The 20,668-nt window shown below is 43.7% G+C and overlaps 1 protein-coding gene across 1 annotated transcript in view; it reads right to left on the bottom strand.

The window, feature by feature from the left end:
• The window catches only part of PTPRG (protein tyrosine phosphatase receptor type G), a 408,244-nt gene that overhangs the window by 82,573 nt on the left and 305,003 nt on the right, over window positions 1–20,668 (bottom strand). The window contains exons 7-9 of the mRNA XM_075762295.1: window positions 18,764–18,921; window positions 13,833–14,025; window positions 24–208 (exon numbers count right to left, since the gene is read on the bottom strand). Of these exons, the coding sequence (XP_075618410.1) occupies window positions 24–208; window positions 13,833–14,025; window positions 18,764–18,921 (536 nt within the window). The remainder of the gene's footprint in view (window positions 1–23; window positions 209–13,832; window positions 14,026–18,763; window positions 18,922–20,668) is intronic.

The following is a 20,668-nucleotide window of genomic DNA, read 5'->3' as shown; positions in this document are numbered from 1 at the left end:
TGGGGTTGATGCTGTGGTTTTACCAGGTCCTTGTCACTGTCCTTGGTGAAAGTCTTCTCCTTTTCATCTTCATTTTTAGTCCAGCTATAGGAGATCATGTAGTTCATGATCGGAGGGTGGTAGATGGTTTCTGGTTGGTTCCAGGTTACGAGCAATGCTGTCCTGTTCACAGGCTGCACTTTCATGTTGACCGGGGGAGTGCTGCAAGCTGAAAAACAGAGGGAAAAAAAATGAAGCTTCCTAAATAACTGAGAGAAAACAAACAGGAAGAACTGTGCCTCACTCTAAGAGCCAGGTTTTTTTCTTTAATGCCCTTGCCTACAGTAATAGCTTAGCCTGCAATCCACTGAGACCAATGGGATTTAATACCACCTGCAGCTGCTTTCTGCTCTCCAGAGCAAAGGGAACGAGAGAATCCATTCTCTGCAGGCAGGTTGCTTAGTTCTCAACTTAGTTTCAGTCCTGGCATTTGCACGTACACTTTAACTTGGTCACTTAAGAACTCCGCTCTGGAACATCAAGAAGTCCACCTGAGCAGAGCCCCAGCTTCCCTGGCCCACAGTCTCCTGCCATATGAAGGGGGTAAATGCTCCAGTGTGCTCTGCAGGCCCTGGAAATAGTTGGAACCTCTGAAAATGTGACACTGTTGGGTCAGTAAGTGTTTTCTTCTTAACCCGGTACATTTTTGCACATAAGCAGCAGTTACTTTATACTCCTATGAATTTTCCTTCATAGATTCTCAACTGTTTGTCAGTAATGTATCACCAGCACAGGGAGAAGCAGCACTTGGTGGCCCTTGGCCATCTCCTTCCCATAACAGGCAGGGGAAGCAGTCTCCAAAAGCTGTGTCTTCCTAACCCTGCCTGCAGTGGGGAGGCACAAGTTACTTCTCACTCAAGCTTAAGTAGGTGGAGAGGTCAGCATAGGAACAGCTTAACCAGCGGACAAAAAAATACAACTTCTGTGTACTGCAGACACCAAACCCCAAATTTCTCCAGAGAAGACCAAACCCAGCCCGAACACTTCAGGAGGAGTGGGGTGTGCACAGCCCACTCGCAGCCACTGAAGAAAACACTTTTCAAGCCATTGCAATGTAAAGGTCTGGGTATTAAAGAAGAACGCTAGATGGCACTCATATGCTATCGAAAAAGTACATCACACACTTCCCAACTATTCAGAGTTCAGATTTTTTCCAAGCTTAAAACATCGTGTTTAAAATACACAATTCAGGACAGATTCTCACATTCTCGTTCCCAATATAAACTCTGAACCAAGAAAAATCACTTGCCTAAACCCATGTGCTGTGGCAAAGGAATTGGTCTCTTCTGCCAGTGAAAGTCGAAGCGTCACCCAGCCCATCAAGCTGACACTGTTTGCAGAATTATTTTTCCCAATACAACTTTTCCATTTAAAGCCAACACATTCAGCTTGTTTGCACTCTGCAGGTATGTGACTGCGTGTATATTTGGCCATTATTTCACTTCTAAAGAGTCCTGGCAGCACTGAAGGAGAGAATTGTCTATTTCTCTGCCCGGACTTGCAGGTTGGTCATGTAGCTCTGCTGTTACATTACTGAAATAGCTACAAGTTCCTAAATAAAAATGATTAAATACTGTAAACACCAGTGTTACCAGTACAATAGAAAAATACCTGTCAACTGCATTTGTGCAGTTATAACTCACATTTTGTAGCTAGTCTGAACAAGAGAACGTATGTTGCAGATATACGCTTGGGCAGGAAAGATCTTTGGTGTTTGCTCCTGCCGTGAGTGGTGACAATATTGCAGTTTTGCAGTAGATCCTTCTGCTCAGCCCAGAGGGATGATCCAGCAAAGCAAAGAAACCCTACAATACCTCAAATCACTTCTTTATTGACAAACCGAGTAAGAGTTTCTATTTATGCTGAGCAGAAGGGACCAAAATGGCATTCTGCTGGCAATACCACAATGTCAGAAGCAACACCTTGGTCTGCTGCCCGCAGCCCCCTTCCCTCCTGGTCTCTGTGAGGAGCATGGCGTGAAGGTGGCCAGGACCTGGCCAAGAGGGTACCGCTGAAAGCAGTTGCTGTTGTCGGTATTTACAGAGCTTCACAATCCTTGGTATGCCTCTCCATGCTCACCTCTTTCCGCTGAGATAGTCAGATCAATTCTCACTGACATCACTGTTTATTGATAACTGCACCAATAAATCATAACTGCCCCCTTTGAAGCCCTTTGTCATCACAGAATTATGCTTCAAAATGCCAGGCCAGCCTTTACTGCTCCACCTAATCAAATCCCATCAGAGATGGGAGCCCAGGGTGAAGGACTACCCAGACCTAAAAGTCCTATCCAGTCCTCCTCCTCCAGGAAGACATGCAGAGATTTATATATTTAAAGTAATCATGCATCAAATTGTTTTAGAAATAATTCAACTAGGTAACCTTCACGACAGACAGAGAGATCGACCTTAATTGCAATACCCCTCTGAACCATGGGCTAGTCAACTGTTTTTCGGACAAGGACCCCAAGCCACCCTGGGGAGCGGGGACTGTCACCTCCTCTATGCCACGCCACTCTTTGCAGCCAGCTCTGATGCCATTCAGAACAGCTCATGCCAAGCAGAGGAAAGAAGCGGGTATTTCCCAAGGGTACATAGCAGACTCACAGACCTTCCCTCCATGACCCTGCACCTGGATCCAAGAAGGACACGAGCACTTTTAAGCAGCTGAGTGACTTCACTGCGACAAGTTTTGATGAGGACAAACCTCATTCAGTCAGCTAGAAGGAGACCGAATTTACAATTCTGCTATTTCACAGTAAATATTCCAAAATTTTCATGACTTAGTATCACTTTGTTCCAATTACTCCAAGACACGTAGCAGTACCTGATGTAATTAAGAAATAACCAACCCTTTCTGTTCAGCCACGTTTTTTTTTTTTTTAACAGCTTATGAATGGGCAAAAAAGAAATCTTTTTTTATAAAAATGAAACATATGGTTTTATTAATTTAACCAAACCTGCTCAGGACACAATGGAATAAAAAACCATTTGATCCAATAATTCAATTTGATGATTTAATTAAAGTGATACATAATAACGTAGCAAATGTCTGAAAGGCAAGAAAAAAAAGCATAATGATTTGACCATCTATAAAACAACTGGCATTTTCCAGAGATCTAATTTTCCTTTCAATACTCTGTGCGCCTTGGATTTTTGAAAGAAGATTAAAAGAATCGCAGCCTCCTTGCTTTTTTTTTTTTTTTTTTTAGGTGCTAAAGAACCTCTACTGATTTTGCAGAATGTGCAGCTGAAGGACAAATAGAAATGCAGAAAGAGGTTGGGACAGGGATAGAAAAATGTGCGTCTTCCTCTGAATTGAATCTGGACACACTAAAGAGAAACACAAGCTTTTTTTTTTTTTTTTTTTTTAAACCAGGCTAAATAAGCAAAAATGTCTGCAAATTCATGATTGCCTGAGGGAAAAAAAAAAAAGAACTGAAACCAACAACCAGCATCATTTCACATTGAAATAGCATCTCAGCTATTTTTAGAAAAAATATTACTAATGCTCTCTTTTAAATCCAGATCCTAAGGGATGATAAAAATATTGAGGGGGCTTTCAGGATGTCTTTCTGTGGTGTAATGCAATACTGAGCAGATACCTGAACTGGCCCCTGCATCGGTCTAGCAGGGCACCAAAGCCGCTATGTCCTGGCTAGCAGACGGCCCGTGCCAGGACTCCAGGAGGCAGAAAAGCCTGGCAGGGCCACAGGGCTACGTCTTGGAGGCACCCAACAGGCAAGCGCGATCGCGGTACCATGCACACGCCTCGCGGCAGGCAGCGATGCCCCAAGCGTGGTGTGCCTCGGACCTCTCGGGGTGAAAACAACCCCCCCCTCACCCTCCTGTTGGGTGGTGGGAACTGGGAAGCTGGCAAACACGCTGGCTCCTGCCTTATGGAAAAGTCCTGCAGAAGAGGGAGGGTTGCACGGGTGCATCTGGAGGAAGCCCTCTGGCCTGACACAGGGCAGCCTCAGCCGGCATTTCCAGCTGTTGGCCATGCCCAGGGCTGTCTGGGAGCCTGACACAGTCCTTTCTCCGCAGATCAGCCCGCCAGGCAAGGCAGGAGGCAAGCCGGCATCTTGGCTAGCCTTGTCTTTCAGGACTCGCTCAAGCCTGGAGAAAACCTGTTTGCCACTTGCAGACAAATGCGGCATGCTAATACAGTGCTCAGCGCTGGCCAGGCCAGCCGTACAGAAGAGAATTATTTTCTTCATGTTAAAAACATTCCAATGGGCTGGAACAAACAAAATTAATTTAACAACTCTGCATTCATCTCTCCCATAATTTGATTTGTATGTTGTATTTGGCTACGTAACCTCCACGAGGTTTTCCTAACTGAAGCCTGATAAAGCTTAATCCAAAAGCTCCTGGCAGCTCCATTTCTGAGAGCTGAAAGACAAAAAGGGGGCTTATTGTTTTGCAAAAATTAACCACTGATATTACAATACACCCATGAATGTAGAAAGGGCATGGAAGATAAAATGACAGCTGCATTTTTAAATTTATTTTTTTTTAAAGCAGCCTACATTTCTCTTTCAAAGACAGAAATGCAAAACCAGCCAAACTTTCTGGTTTTTATCATGCTTTTTTTGCATATGCTACCTGCGGTTATAAAAAAAAACTGTTTAGGGAAAGTTTGAGAGAGCACAAGAACCGTATATTCAGTTATTTCTTGTATACCTTCTCCCTGTAAAACAGGTGCCTCCTATGATGAATCCAGTGGCACTGGGCTCAGAGGGATTTATAAAATCCTCTAAAAATGTTCTAAGTTAGCTCTTCCATGCATAAAAATGTCACCACTTTAAAGGCAGTTATTTCTAGCTGTGCTATGCCCTCCTTTGGAAAATCCCACTCTCTCCCTCCTGCTGCATCTCTCAGCAATGCAAAACTGCCGTTCCTTTCCCTGGTACCGTGGGATATACGTTGTGTGATGAAACCCTGACAATTTTCAGCACAGAAAAGCAACGTGCCGGTGAAGTCCTCCATCCCTCCTGGCGAGATGGGCAGGGGTCTTCTAGGGCAATTCATACGTGGAGGGAGGCAACGTTGGCATCAGGATGTGCCCATAGTACGTTACTGGCTCAGGACTGCTCACAAGTAGCTCAAAGACAGGGACAAGGGTCTTGTCTTGCTCTGGGAGGCAGCTCCTGGCCGTAAGGTGAGAGGGGCTTCACTTCTCCTTTTTCTCGCTGATGTGGATATGGATGGGACGAGTGGCAGGGAACAGTGTTTCTCCCGTACAAAGGAGGAGCACAGAGGATGGTAGATGGGCCATTTCTTCCCACACACTCAGTACGAGAGGAACTGAGAGGTCAATATGGGGGTTTCGTGCCTTTCTTCCCCATAAGGGCAAACAGGTTGGTGACCAAGCTCTTGAGGAAGAGAGGGTGTTTCTTCCCCCTCTGCCCCAGCACGGGGAAGGAGCTGGAAGGGCCAGTCCTGCGGGACAGACGGACCACTGGCTGCTGTTGCTGTAATGACACTCGACTCAGCCACAAGTTTCCCAGCTGGTTTCAGAGCAGCCTGAAAAATGTCATCGATGCCTGTGCTCTCAGCAAAATACTGCACCAAGCTCACTCAGCCCTGCAACCCCCAGGAACCTGACTGCAGACAAGACAAAAGTGATGCCACCAACAGAGAAGAGAAGAAATATACTTTCAACTATATGTATATACACACACACATATTCCTTCTCATTATTAGACCCTCAAAACTTCAAATAAGCCCTGATATTCAGAAATATGGGATATACTGCAGTGAGAAAACTCACACTTGCTTTCAGTGCCGTGCCAACAGTGCCACGGGAAGGGAGGTGACACAGTGCCAGATTCAGCAACCTTGCATTGGCGTGACTCCGCGGAGACGCTTGGGAAGAGACTCCAATCCATAACAAACAGCAGCATTCTTTAGGCTGTCGGATTCAATCTCAGAGTTCAGTGAGGGCTGTGCTCCCAAAGGATAACAAATAGACTACGAGGATCATATGCAGAGACAACACAGGCTTTAATACATAGGAAAGTGCTAAGAGGCATACTTACACCATTTTCCCCCTTCTCCTTTTACTAAACGTTTGCAGGTTTTTTTTGCTTTGCTTTAGTGTACGTTGTTAACTTCTCAGAGTGCTTATAAATGACATTATTAATATATAAGGATAATTGCTTTAAAGACAAGCACGCATTTTTCCTTTACCTTTGCCTGCACTTTGCCAGCAGGCGTTTGCAGGCTCCGGAGCATGCCGTACACACAAATATTCGTGTTGATCTACTTCAATCCACAGGCAGAACGTAGCTAGGAGATAGACTATTTATCTTCCCTGTTCTTCCCTATGCTTCAGACAGACAGGGTTGTTTCTTAAGGTGTGTGGGACACCAACAGACCCCGCATTTGTTTTATGAGCCTGTGAAATAACCTCATGAGCAAACCGGCACGTGGGGCACTTTGAGAGAGGGGCTCTGGGCAAGCTGGGCTTTGCCCCTCTGCTGCCTGCCCCTTTCCCGAGGTGGACGCACAACCAGCATTTGGATTCATTCCTGTATGGTTTTCTTTGTAGCATTGGAGTTTCCATGGCATCACAGCAACAGACCTTGTTTTACTGAAAGGCATGGACTGTGTGTTTTACTACATTGTGTTTGAGCCCAAATATTTCATATATTTCACAAATAGTGTTTCTACAGCTGTGGCCTGAATCCTCAGCGGGTGCAGATCAGCCTTGCACCATCAGATGCCATGCTGGGCTAAACCGCTGTCTGCCAAGGGTCTGCCCGGCAAGTTTTGTGTTTATATTGCACACATGCACGCGTACATGCAGAGGGTGACTTGTGTTTAAAATGTACACCTGTGTCCTTATTTATACAGCGCATCTGATGCAACACATATGATCACACTGAACGGCACGTGCTGCGTCAACAGGGGGAGAAAGGAGGGTTTCCTGCCAGAAGGACACGTATTTGCCACGTTAGCCAAGCTGCCCTTTCCTATGCGCTGGCGAGGGTTGTTTGGATCGGGGAGCATATGAAGAACAAGCCAACAGGGCTGGTAGAGCATCCCAGTACGTGCCTGAGGGATGCCCACAATCAGACTGGCAAAGCAGCTTCCCTTTCACAGCTTCTGGAGGCTTTTTCAAACAGAAGGGATGCGCTGCAGGTACTCGTGGTCCAAAGTACTGTCAGGACTGAAATTAAAATCAGAACTTGTGTGGGCCAAACAGCCGGACCGGCAGGTAGGCAGTGCAGAAAGACATATCCTGCAGGTGTAAATGGAATAAATCATCAAGGTCCCTTACAAGTACTCAGCTCTTCCAGCTTTAGGGGCAGCTGTGAACCCAAATCATGCTTAAACTTTCACACTGAATTCCTCTTGCTCTTTTGGTTTGGGCCCTTTATAATCTCTAAACAAGCGCAAGCAGTTACTATTAATAAATCTACTGGTAAGCTGTCCACTGCATTCAGGCACAGACACACATGCTGCTCACGTTACAACCACACGGAAGTTACTACAGGTGAAAACAGAACCCTGCAGAACAGAGCCACTGCGAGAGGAGGCATGAGACCTATGTCAGGTATATCTACCACATCTTTTTGTACCTGATTCCCCCTCAAAATGGGTCAGTTTTTTTCCTGAAATGCTTTGCCTTCCACCTGCCTGATCTGAGACTCTTCGGAAGGCAGCAGCCTGTCCTTCCTGCTTTTGCACGACGTGCTCCAAGACGAACGCGTACACGAGGACCCAGCATTGCAGAGCAAGACACGGATGAGATGGAAGGGATGAGACATGCAGAAGGAGCACACTGATTGCTGCCTAAAATGTGATTACAACAGGTACTCGAGGTGCACGTGAAAAGAGACTCTCGTAGCAATAGGTGAGTATGTTTACTCGGAGCGCTGAGGCATAGTGGCAGCCGGGCAGGTCTACGGTGAAAGAAGACGCAGCAGGGCAAGCAATTAGCAGCACGGTGTTACCACCCTCAAGTGCAACCTTACGCACCGAACCAGGCTGCTGCACCAACAGAAATCCTAATAATGATACATAGATTCATCTGCACCAGCCCACTGTAGTAGGGCGCTGACCTGATTAAAGGGGAATGGAATAGGGAAAGGATAATCTTCATAACAAAATGAAATAAGAAAGGAAAGTAGGAGAAGTCTAGTTATCCAAGAAAATTGGGAAAGAGTTGTTAATCTATGAAGAAATCTTCCAAGATTCTTTCAAAGGACAAGAACAATCAACTGTAATGGTAAACATATCGTAAATTAACTAAAAAAGGTTCTTGCTTATTTTTGTTTTCCCTAAGATATTTTAAAAAAAAAAAAAGTTATCATTTTGCTTTAGCAATCCCAAGTTAAGATTTCAATAATGTATCATTTAAAATTTACATTTACATTTACTATGTTACTGTTTTGGATAGGTTACACTTGTTATAGAGTATTTTGTGGTCATTTAGGTTTGACTAAAATATAGACAAAACATTTTGCAAGAGTAGAACTTTTCTGCCTAAGACTCTTTTTTGGCCTCCCAGAGAGAAAACCCGAGGGCATGAAAAGACTGCAAAGTTGTTTTGAGAGAGTTCTCATAAAACATGGGCATTTAGAAAGCAAAAACAAATTACTAGGAGTAATAACAGAGGCTATAAATGAGACAAATAACTTGTTCTCATTCAGAAATGCTGCCGCCAATGCTCGAAACTATCTGCCTCAAAATGCTGATGTCACTGCACTGACTCTCCAGAACTTTGGATGCAGCTGCAGAGGAGGTGCACTCCAATGCAAGGACACCACACCACGCAGAAAAGGCAATACCTTCATAGGAGGCCTTGGTTTCCTTTCTGGCATCAGGAGCCATGAAACAGTGAATAAGAACTAAACTGCTTTGTTTGAGCAGTGCTGTACCGTTGCCTGCGGGTGGATAGCTGGAGCCATGCCTCCCGTGCAAAGCATGCAGGAGGGAAAATCCAGATATCTTCTATCCACGTTTTAGCGGCATTAAGTTACGAGGACTTCCAAACTGTGTATCGCTGCCACATAAGGCAGAACAGTAAGGAAAATGATCGCCTGCACACTCCTAGAGAAATGTCCCAGCTGTTAATTTAGAGTCCAAAGCTAAGTAAGTTTTACTAGACTGAATTTATGACTGCTCATTATTTAACTTAGTCTAGGATCATAATTAAAGATGGTACTCCAAGGCGAATTCCCACTGATGGGAAACAGCATCATTTGAGACTCCAGCAAAGAGTAATCAGACACCTTTGGGGAAGTAATCAGGCATCTGTGAAAGAAAACTCTGATGTCAAGAGCCCCTCACATGGGATGCTAGTTTAAGTGTTGTAAGGCTTGCAGCACGTTTAATGAGACAGAAAGGTTAAAGTTCCTCCCCCCCCCCCCCGAATTAAAAAACATAAAGAGAAAGAAACAACATTTGATAGTTCTAATCAGCAGCAAAATAAAATGGGCAAATATTGTTGCACATGGGGTACATCCTGAAACAAGGAAATGAAACACCTTTTCCTCCTGAGTTTCCATGTCTACACCTTTACTGAAGCAGGTAATGTTTTGTAAATACATCTCTGCTCGATGGGACAACATGTGCAAGTAGTAAGGAACATGCAGACTCAGGTCCTTGAACTGGATGGACTTTTATGTAAGAATTCTGTCTATTTGTCCCTGAAGAGCAATGCACACTATTAAGCTGATAAATAATTAGCAATCCCTCTAGCGTAGCTGCTTGAAAGCAGCCCACAAAAAGGCAGGAGCACAATATGTGATGTGACAGAGCAACACAGTCCTGAGCCACAGAGGACAGGCCAGAGAAGAAAGGAGGCAATTTTAACAGAGATGGTCATGTGCAACAAAATCAAACACTGTCACTGATACTTACAGTACCTGATGAATATTTTACAAATACATTCCCTCTTTAACATGTCTGTACAGAGAACTTCTAACTTTTCAAAACTTTATATAAATCAGTACTGGAAGACTGGTGAGGCCTCTTAAATTTTACAGGCCTGATGATCTGCATGATTTCACAGCATGATCCACTGTATACCTTGAATCTCTGAAAATTTCATCTTCTTAAAAAAAATGTTCTATGATGGTTTATTATTAATCCACCAGTTGCTATAATTACACAGCTGAACAATATTTATCCTGAATAGTATATTTCAGAAATAAGATATTTAAAGATGATGTGTACAGTTTCTTGAAACAGCTCCAGGGTCAACTTAAGAATTAAGCTCAGCTCGTGGGCTCTGATTCAGCAAAGGTCTTATGCATGCGATTTTATTGCAGGCATACAAGCAGTCCTCAAGAGAACTGTTTTAAATCAGCTTTTGCCAACAGGAGGAAGGAATGAGATAATGGAACCAAAGAAAACTCTTCTTGCTAAATACTGACACAAAAAGGAAAACTGGAGTTTGCACTCTCAAGTGAAAAATTAGCCCTCTACACTATTTCAAATTAGCTAAAATATTTTCACCATCTTGTACTCTGATGATTGAAAACACTGCTCCTTCCTTCGTTCCCTCTTTTAAAAAAAGAGGAAGGAAGAGGAGAATAACTGCAAAACAAAAGGCTGGTAACATTCACACTGGCTAACAGACTGGATCCAAATGCAGCTTTGATTGACCTAAAATAGCCTTTCCCAGAAGACATTTTATTTACCAACTGCCACCACTTCCAGGGCTTTGCCAAGGAAATATTCAGAGGACTGGTATAAAGTGAGAAATAGTTTTCCTCCAGTGTATCTGCAGGTTATGCTACTGGTCACGGATGTGTGACCTGCGATAGCTTTGATAGCTGGGAGAAAAGACATTCCTGTCGGGTGCCAAGCTGTTCAGGATAGCACGTTTGTCAACGGACAACTGCAGAGCTGCATCGCTTTGTGCTGATCTGAAATTCCCTATTCACCAGGGAATTCTGAAAATTATTCTGAACATTATGCAAATTGTTCTGGGCACATTTTCCTCCAAAATAAGAAAGGCTTACATAACGAACGCTACACTGTTTTCTAGATTAGCAATACTGCCCACAGACTTAATAGAGTGTGACAGAGGAAACAAATTGCAAAAATTCACACCGACAAACAAACCCAAACTTCCCCTCCAGAGCTGAAGACCATCACAAACCATATCACCTTGCAGCAAGTAAAAGACACATTTTTGTGACCTTGCCTTTTTCTACAGCACACAAATCTGAGCATGGGGAGGGCAGACAAGAGCCAACATGTGACAGCCATTGGTCACATCGCTTAATGCAATGTGGAAAGCATTGAGATGCAACCATGAGGTGTGCAGAAGAATCTGCATACAATAAATTTGTTATGCTAATCCTATACTCTTATATTTGTATGCTAGACTGTCTGGCTGAGAAGCGCTCCGTGCACTCGGCTCCTCAGTACTTTTGCATGAATGACACTATATAAAGAGGTACTGTATTTACTAGCTGAATAAACAATAGGTTTTGCTTTCACTCAAGTATTATGACTTCAACTCATTTTATTTATATGTCAGTAGTTCAGAATGTGCAGTGGACCAGGCACATCATCACTGTTCACCTTTGTCAAAGAAGGGGCCAGAAACATCCACGTTGTTATATCTCTGGAACAGCTATAACTCATCCCTGTAACCTTTGGAGGATACACTACAATCCATTTTGTGTTAGCAACACTGCAGCAACCTATTTATTTTTAAGTTCATGAAAAAAATGCACCTATTTTCAGTGACTCCTGGTGTGCATACAACCCAAAAAGTGACAAGTTGACAGAGCTGGTACAAAAAGACTAGCTGTCCAGCCATTAGCCTCCTATAGAAAAAGCTCAAGGGGAAAAAAAAAAATAAATCACCAACTCTAGCATCATCCATGCCATCAGATGGCACGCTGAATGTTCTCAGATCATGGGAAATGCATGTCCCTCACCTGAGGGTCTCTCTTTAGCACGTGGTAAGCTCAAATTCCCAGGCAGGCATGAGTACAGAGCATTACAGTACCTGGACATGATGGGAGAGGACCTGGAGAGAACCAGTCCCCAAGCATGTGAGGTGTCAAGCACCCAGGCACCAAGCTATATAAACACGGACTAACGGTCGTGCAGCTCCCTTGCTCCCATAGACTGGCTCACATCATGTTGACTAAGCCACGTGTGCCTGGTTGAATCTGGGCCTTAGAGTTCTTAAAGATCAAAGTCCATGCAAATCTTTCCAGTTATTCCAGCGCTCCTTTGGTATCAACACTTCCAACTTCAAGATCAGCCCATTAACTACAGACCTTAGCGTTTGTAATGCTCTGTCAAAATTGTGGGTTTCAGCTATTTACTACGGGGGTGAAAATCACCTAAAGCATTTTTATAATCTTAAAAACCATTCAGTGAGGCGAGGAATATGCAGGCATGTGGCCAAAGCAGTAAAATCTTCTTGAATATTATACCACATGTACCAGAGGTACCTTGGCTGCACTCAAAATAAAAACTAGTCAGTTTTGTCACTTTTAACATAACGTAACCTATTAACTTTCATCACTGTTCTGGGTAAGTAATATGTGCACAGGATATAACTGACGAAATAAATATTGACACATGTTGCTGTTAAAACACTGATTGAAAACTGCAGGCCAGAGCATCAGAGCATAGCAGGGTTTCTTCATTCTCAAGACCTCCTTCTCACTTCTGATGTAAATTCTCCGTCCCAAGGCTGCCTTTAACGTACATGAGGTTTGTGTACGTGTATATTATATATATATAAATAAGCACGCTCACAGAATAATGAGCCCTGAGAAATACACTCTTCCAGCACTCTCTTGGGAGGGGGAGGTTGCTGAACGCAGCTGTTTTCATGATTCACGTCCTCTAAAAACTACACTCTCTGTGCCTGGCCAGGTGAAAGTGCCAGGTAAGAAAGGGAAGCTTGTAAATCTGCTGAGCTGTTTCCTTCTGGCAAGCTGCCCCCCTCTTCTTTACCTCTGCCCAAAACTGGTTAAGCACCAAGCACTTCTCGAGCCTGAAGTCTGGGAAGTACATGTCATTCCTCCTACCTATAAATAACACCATTCAATAAAATAAAGGCAAATAAAGGTAGTAAAGGATATTTATTTCTAGTCTTATTTTATCCAGTACACATTTCTCAGAATTTCTGATGTGCTCCTCTAGCCAGGCCTGCCTGTGCCAACATAGCGACTGCAACCTCCCTCCCACCCCCGCTCCATCCAGCTCATTATCCAGGGTCTGACAGAAGCGAGTGCCAGCTGCTCTACAAAAAGGCACATGAAACACTTCAGCAAGACATTAGAAAATCACCTCCCTGTAAGGAAGAGGGTTTCCCCCCCATCATCATTACTAACAAATTGATACGAATGTGGAATTAAAAGGTCGACGGTTCTTCAAAATCTTGTTACTGTAAAAATGAAACCCAAAACCACATCTGGATACTCTATTCCCATTCAAACACCCAATGAGTCAGTGCTAATGGGGCCGAAATTTTGCCTCTGACCTTGTCCCTTCATGTTTCCCTTTTGTCAGGCAACCCTAAGGCCCCACAGCCAGTCAGCAGAAACAGGGACATCGCCAATTTGAGACTCTCGTATTCTGGGGCTTTACTGCCATGGCACCTTGTGACTGCCAGTTTCACAGGCAATCGCAGGCACTCACAGGATTAGTTAAATTCACTGACACACACCAACAAGGAATGCCTGCGTAACCTGCGTTATTTCTTTGGTAGCTCATGGCTATCCTTGGCATCATTTGATGACAAAGTAGACAAAAAAATTCTCCTATTGTTCAAGTGCAAAATTCATAAGTGTAATCTACCTTTGGAAGCTTCTGTGCCGAGTGGATTTTCCAAGATGTCTGTCATATCTTGGTTCCAAGCATCCTTCACGGCGGACTTAGACACTTTCCTGTTGTTCAGACTTTGCTGTGGTCTAAAGTTATTCCTCAGGTACTCCACAGACTTGACATGATCTTGCTGTTCAGTGGTGAATATGGAGTAGAACGCCTCCAGCTGATCGCAGCCGTCATGGCAGGGGAGAGAAACAACGTTAATTAGAAAAAAAATGTGGTGAAATCTGGGTGGCTGATAAGAAAATAAAATGGCAGGAAGTAAAATGTTGATGCCAAGACTGATAAACCACACGGGAAGTCAGGCTGCCCACTGAAATCACTGCCAACCGTCTTATCTCGGCATAGTGCTTATCCTGCCCGACAAGGGAGAAGGTCTTCTAGCGACCTGTGGACGCCTGTCACGGGCAAGGAAACATTTGCCCTTAGACCCCTTGTCTGGAAGGATTTTGTGTGTGACACAGCCACACCAAACCCTACTCACTGCTGGCACCATTTTGTTTCGCAGTATCGCGTCAAAAAGTGCTTTCAGGTCATTCTCCCAAGAGCCTTCTCCAGGACAGGGTAACGCTACCGTATCTCTGAGTACCTTATGAAGTTTAGTTGCCAGGCTAAGCTTCGCAGACAGCTCTTGCAGCCCTTTCATGGGAAGGTCACTGCAGTTGTCACACCTTTATGGGATGGACACCCAAACCCACGAGAGCAGGTCAGCAGCAAAACGGGGCAACCTCAGGACTACCCGCTCCAAGTATCCTGACCACCCTACCACCTACTGTTCCCTCTGGTACCTAACTACAGGGTGAGAAAAAAATAACACAGAATAAATGTAGTTAGGCACAGTTAACATATACTCCTCTGGGAATAAGCTTCTTCCGTTGGATTCAGATCTGAGCTATTTTTAATAAAATGTATTAACCTGTAAGAAAGAACTGTAATTGGAAAACTTTTCTGTTACTTCGTATGTTAGTATTTCTTAGAAAGAAATTTCTAGCAAATGAAGGTGAAAATATTTTCAGCTAATGTTTTTCTCACAGCTATCAAGGTCAGTATAGCATTTACTAATAGCTTGTTATCATTCAGGTCAAGAACTAGAATTAGTTATGTTGCTGCTGGAAAGGCTGAGCAAGACAGAGCTGAGAAGGATTCAGTTCTGATACTGTTTATATCAACATCAATTACATATATTGATAGTATGGATTTTGGGGGTACAGAGCCTGGCCCAAGACTTTGAAAAGGGACTTGAATTACATTCATAGCTTAATGACAGGTCACTTTGAAAACTACACCCTTTTCATTAAGTGCATCTGCTCTAAAAGCTATGGAGTGTGGGAGAGTCCTGAAACTTGCAGCTGGGAAAAATTATCATTGTAGCCTCAGTTGATATGCTGATCAAAATAATCAAAGGAAGGTGTAACAGAGCAGTTAGGCATCCTCCACTGAATGAAGAGGCACTCACTACCATTATTTAATTTCCCTTCCAACCAGTAATCTGAACCCCTTTTGCTGCTGCTGTCCCGCTTACCCAGTCTGCTGGGCTTGACAATCCTGCTCATTGGGCTGAAATCTGTAAAACTTCTCTAACCCCCAGAGCAGGAGAGTGCCAATTTTTACACATTTCGTTTCAAAAGTAAATCCCCTTGGAGTGGGTGGTGCATTGAGGCAGCTAATGGAGATACGTATAGGAACGTGATCACTAGGAGCAGCTCACGGACAGTGGGAAAGGATGGACCTCACAGCCGTAATCCTGCGTTTGGCAGCTCTGCCCTGAAACACAAAAACAAGGGAGCTGACTCCCGCAATCACATCTGAGATAACAGCACAACTCAGCCTCGTATGTTTTTAGCAGAAGTTTCCCCCTAATCACAATTACTTTCACTGTACAAGCAGGGAAACTGAGGCAGGTGACCAGCAGGGAGGGGTGACAGCCAGGGACCAGATCTCATCACAGGCAGGGAGCTCAGGTACCACTTCCAGCCTCATGGGTACTGGTGGTGGGATTTGGATTGTACTTTTTCTGCATCTTAGATGAATGCCCTATTCCCTGGTTCTCAACAGCAATTCTCTCTCTGATTCTTCAGAGCAACACCTTGAAAAAATCTTGAAAACCATTTCCTAATTATTAGCAGGAGCCCCTCAGAAGCTTTGAAAGATGGGTTAAAAAAGGGGTAAAGGGACTACTATCTTAAATTTTTGTCTTAAGAAAAAACCCCAACAGACGATCCTGCTATGCCCTGTTGTGAAAGCGCACACCAAAACTCTTGTGAATATTTACATATCTTTTGCACTTCGTGCACTGGAAGCGGTTTTGATGAAGCCAGCTAACAGGGCTTAAGGTTACTTTATAAAAGCTCAAGAACTTGCGTAGCAACTGCTTCTCTGAAGTCAAGTCTCTAGGCTTATACATCCATGACATTAATTGAATTTTTAAACTTTCAGAGAGAACTTTTAAAATATTTTCTTCTGCCATGCTACCTTGGGGAGGTATAATTGCATTTTAACAACTGCCAATTCAAATATGATTTTTAACCTTCCCCCTTTTATGTGTTGAAGTATATATAAGTAATTTCAACTTCATTTTTACTATAAAAATATTATCTACCACAAATGAGAAATTAATTTATCTATAGCTGCCAGAAAAAAAAAGAAATTATAAGAGCTGCAGCCAAGGAGCTACATTCATGCTCTTCAAGGAGTACAAGAGCTCCTGTTCAGGAGAAGAATTTAAAAGCTGTTGTAAGACTATTGTAGATACAGGAAAACCCGATCTAAAGCTCCAAGTCATGTAATTACAAACCATTAATGCCTGATGTGCACAGTTTTCTAAGGGTTGGATATACAAATGGCAATTAAAAATACTGAAAGCGTTATAAGCACAATGAGATACTCTGAGGTACGTATTACGAGAGATAATGCCATGCTTTGGGTCACTGAATGCACTTAGCTTTACAATGCATCTGTAGGGTGACACGACTTGTCCTGTTTTGTTGTCTAATTATCAGGAAAGATGACGATGATGGAGCACTGAGAATAAAATAGAGAAGCCTCCACAAATGGACCACTTCAGTACTGTCCTTTTTACAGCAAGGTATTTTGCACAAAAACAAGGATTTAATTGGAACAGCAACAAAGCTTAAACAATATCACTTTCCTCCTCTGGGATTACAGGCTGCTTCACGGGGTTTGCGATAAAGAAGGTTAAACTATGGCAATGGATTATGTTGCACTGTTTCTGTTAGAGGAACAAATAATAATCATAGCAATGGCAGGGTGGCGGGCTCTTAAAATACACCCATCTAGAGCTGCCAAGGGGAAGAATGCTATTATTTATTCCACATGTGTTGTAGTATCAATGAAAGTCTGTCTACACGCAGAATTCCCAGCCCTTCAACCGCACATGCACGCATAAAGCAGCGCAACGCCAAATTTTAAAGGCTTGACTTGGCACAGCTACTATGGTACAGCACAGGAAAGAAGCTATGCCAGGATAAAGTACCTTTATACCACTATAGCGATGGCCATAATTGGTATTTACCAGTTTATTTGCATTTGTTAAAAAAGAATATAGAAGTCATGACCCACCTGATGCCTATACAGGGTATAAAACTGAGCCCGGGCCAGGCCTCGCAGCCACCAAATAATAAACAGTAAACTTATTGATGTAATGAAAAGCTACAAGGGATTGCAAGTACCCTGCAGGCAAGGACAGAATTCAAAATGATCTCGACAATCAGAGAAATAGCCTGAAAAAAACAAAGGGTCTGATTCAACCGGGACCATGTGCAGAGCGTCCCACGCTTCAGCCAGAACCATGGGCTGCATGACCGCACGACGTGCTCAGCACTGCTAGAGAGTGCTCTGGGAAAAGCCTCCAGCAAAAGGGTTCCTGCTGACCGGGACCTGGACACGGGCAATAACGTCACGCTTTCGTGAAAAAGGCAAAATCACACCAGCACGGGCGGCTGGTCGCATGAATCCCACCATGTCCCTCGGCCTCGGGAGGGCCCCAGCTGAAGGGCTGCAACCGGTTTTGAACACAGCGCTTCAGAAAAAGATGAAAGAGTCTATGGGAGAAGCAACGGGATCTAGAAAACATTAAAAAAAGGCTGGAGCAGGGGCATGGTGATTGCCTACCACCCTTTTGAAATCTTTGAGAACCAACACCTGTCAGTCATGATCACCCAGTGAACTATTCACTTATGCTTTACAGAATTAGTGTCTGTAAAAGTTTGTTTTCAGTGGCTTAAGCCAGATGAATAAAAGGGAAGACTAACTTCAGCAGGATGGCTTTCTAAAGACAACAATCTTATGTCGTCAGAATACACTTAACTGGTAAACATCTGACTCCATCTCGCCATTACTTTATTGGGAGCATTCTGCTCCAGACAAATCCCAGACATTGCGTCTATTTGCATTAAAAGCTGCTATGTGCTAATTTTAAAGATTTGTGCACCAGCTCTCTAAGCACATAATGGCAGCTTTACTGTGTTATAAAAACAGTTAAGCATGGAGAATTAATGGGAAGACGTCTTTTCTAATGTAATTAGTTCAAATTACTAAATCTGAGCAGAACTGAAATCACTCACTTTACTTTGAAAAGAAAATTAAAAAGAATAAAAAGGAACTCCATGTAAATATTTACACCATAGCTTAATTTAATCTTAACAAAAACAATACCAAATAAATCATTGAAAGGAAACTGGGTTTCATGTTGTACTGTCTACTTAAGACTGATGGCTCATGTTCAGAAACAATATTACTTAAGAAAAAAATAAAAATCACCGACACTTCCTTTTTTGTCAACAGAAGCATTTCTGTTCCCAAAATTAAAATGTCGGGGTTTGAAAACACTGTCTTAAAGAGGGCAAATCAAGAGATGGACTTCACTAACAAAATAAACACACCTGATGGTAAGAAATGGGAACGGGCTTCCGAAAAACGATCCACTCCACAATCTCGCTACATGGAGGAGTAGTCAGAGAACCTGCGTAGCGGTAGTAACTCCCCAGCGACGTCGGCAGAAGGTCCCTCAGCACAAAGGGATCCAGAAAGGTCTCCTTCTCTGCGGGGAAGATTGACAAGCAGAATTACACTTTTTTTTACGTGTCTTTAAAACAGACATCACATTGATAGGCAGCCTAACAAGGTGTAATGGCAACAACATATTTTATCATATATATATATATATATAAAATGAATGACGAAAACACCCCATCAGGAAGGCTCTGTAAGAGTTGATGTGTTGATTATTAAAAGAGCAGCCAAAATGCTAGTCAAACCTATACTGAACGCTCACGCTCCTATTTAGAAGGCGTGCAGGTGTGAAATGCCCTTGTTATCCCACCGGTTTGTGTTAGCACAGAAATAATACCGTATTCAGTGGTTTCAGCACTCAGTAAATGGCTCTTCAGCTCGATGGCAGTGAGGGTTCGCCAAGACCCAACGAGGACACAGCCAGGCCCCAGCGGTCCCACGTGCTGCTGCTGCCTGACCAAAGAGCATTGGGCAGCGTATCCGTCCCATCCCCACCAGTGGGGCAAAGGGATGCGGGAGTGGGGTTGACCCCTCCGTGGGTTGCTGAGATGGAGGACAAAGAGCCACGCTGCCCAGCCGAACCCCTCTGGGAGGTGCTGGGGGGACGAGCTGAAGAGCAGGGCTGCAGGGCAGCAGGACACCTCTGAAGCTGAGCTCCAGCTCCATGCGGTGCTCGAAGCAGCGTCCAGCCGGTGCTTGTCCAGCCACGCAGGCATTGCCAGGGTGCTGCTGGGTGCAGTCAGCACAGCACCAGAACCATGTTTCAGAGGTAAAATCGCTGCCTCTTCTCCCTAATCCAAGAAACTCCTTGCCAGGGTCCAACAGCCTGGGGACAAACTCTTTCCTCTGAGAAGCTCCCTGGACAGCTTGAAATGCAAACCTAAGCACTGAAAGCATTTAGCTTCAAGTAACAGTGACCAGCTGGTAATATTTAACACTGTGAAGAAAAATAAATAAATGAAAGGAGGGAACAGCTGTAGGCAAGACAATTTCCCTGCCATCCCTGAGCATTTATCCCCTGCAATTTATGTTGACTCACAGGCCGAAGTTCCCTCTTAGTCTGTGCAAAGGTGTGCACTGCCTCAGGGCATGCTGACATGCAAGGCTCTCCCATACGTCTCTATTCCTCATTTTCTATGTTCTTTGGGCCTCAAACAAGAGTCCACATTTGGGCAGCAGGAACTCCTCTCTCTGTCTCATCAGACCTGCTAGGCAAGCCCGCTCCCCCCGTAGCAGAGCGGAGCAGCAGGTAGGCTGGTGACTGACACACACATCTTCCAAAGTCAGAAGGAAAAGAAAAAGGATGAAGCCTGCAGAATTTGCTCCCACAGCATCCCACAGTTTTCATCAAATCAAGGGTTGCCTATACCTCTGAGCAGCAGTCTGATAACTAGGGGGATTTTCTTTTTCCTGCACTGTTGCTGCAAGGTGCAAATACATGATGCACTTCAGACATCTTCTTTTCTTCTGCACAATATCAACAGGTATGCAATGTTTTCATAGCCTTTAGCGTTCCAAAATATAAGTAATTCTATCAAAGTATACATTGTAACAGAATACTGCAATCTCTTCATTAACAATTTCTTTCCTTCTAATCCAAGCAGATATGAATGATTTCTGCATCCCCAAAAAGGAAACGAACAGATAATAAACCACTTTTTTTCCTCTTCATAGCATACCTCTGGGAAAAAAGTGTACTTAGATAATAAATAGTAAAATATATACGATTGGCCAAAGTTCAAAGAGATTCTAATCAAGAAGTCATAATCACAGCA

The sequence above is a fragment of the Balearica regulorum genome, chromosome 10, assembly GCF_011004875.1.
Source record: "Balearica regulorum gibbericeps isolate bBalReg1 chromosome 10, bBalReg1.pri, whole genome shotgun sequence".
Lineage (NCBI taxonomy): Eukaryota > Metazoa > Chordata > Aves > Gruiformes > Gruidae > Balearica > Balearica regulorum.
Note: the sequence above shows the minus strand (reverse complement) of the source record. Positions and strands in the feature narration are given on the sequence as shown.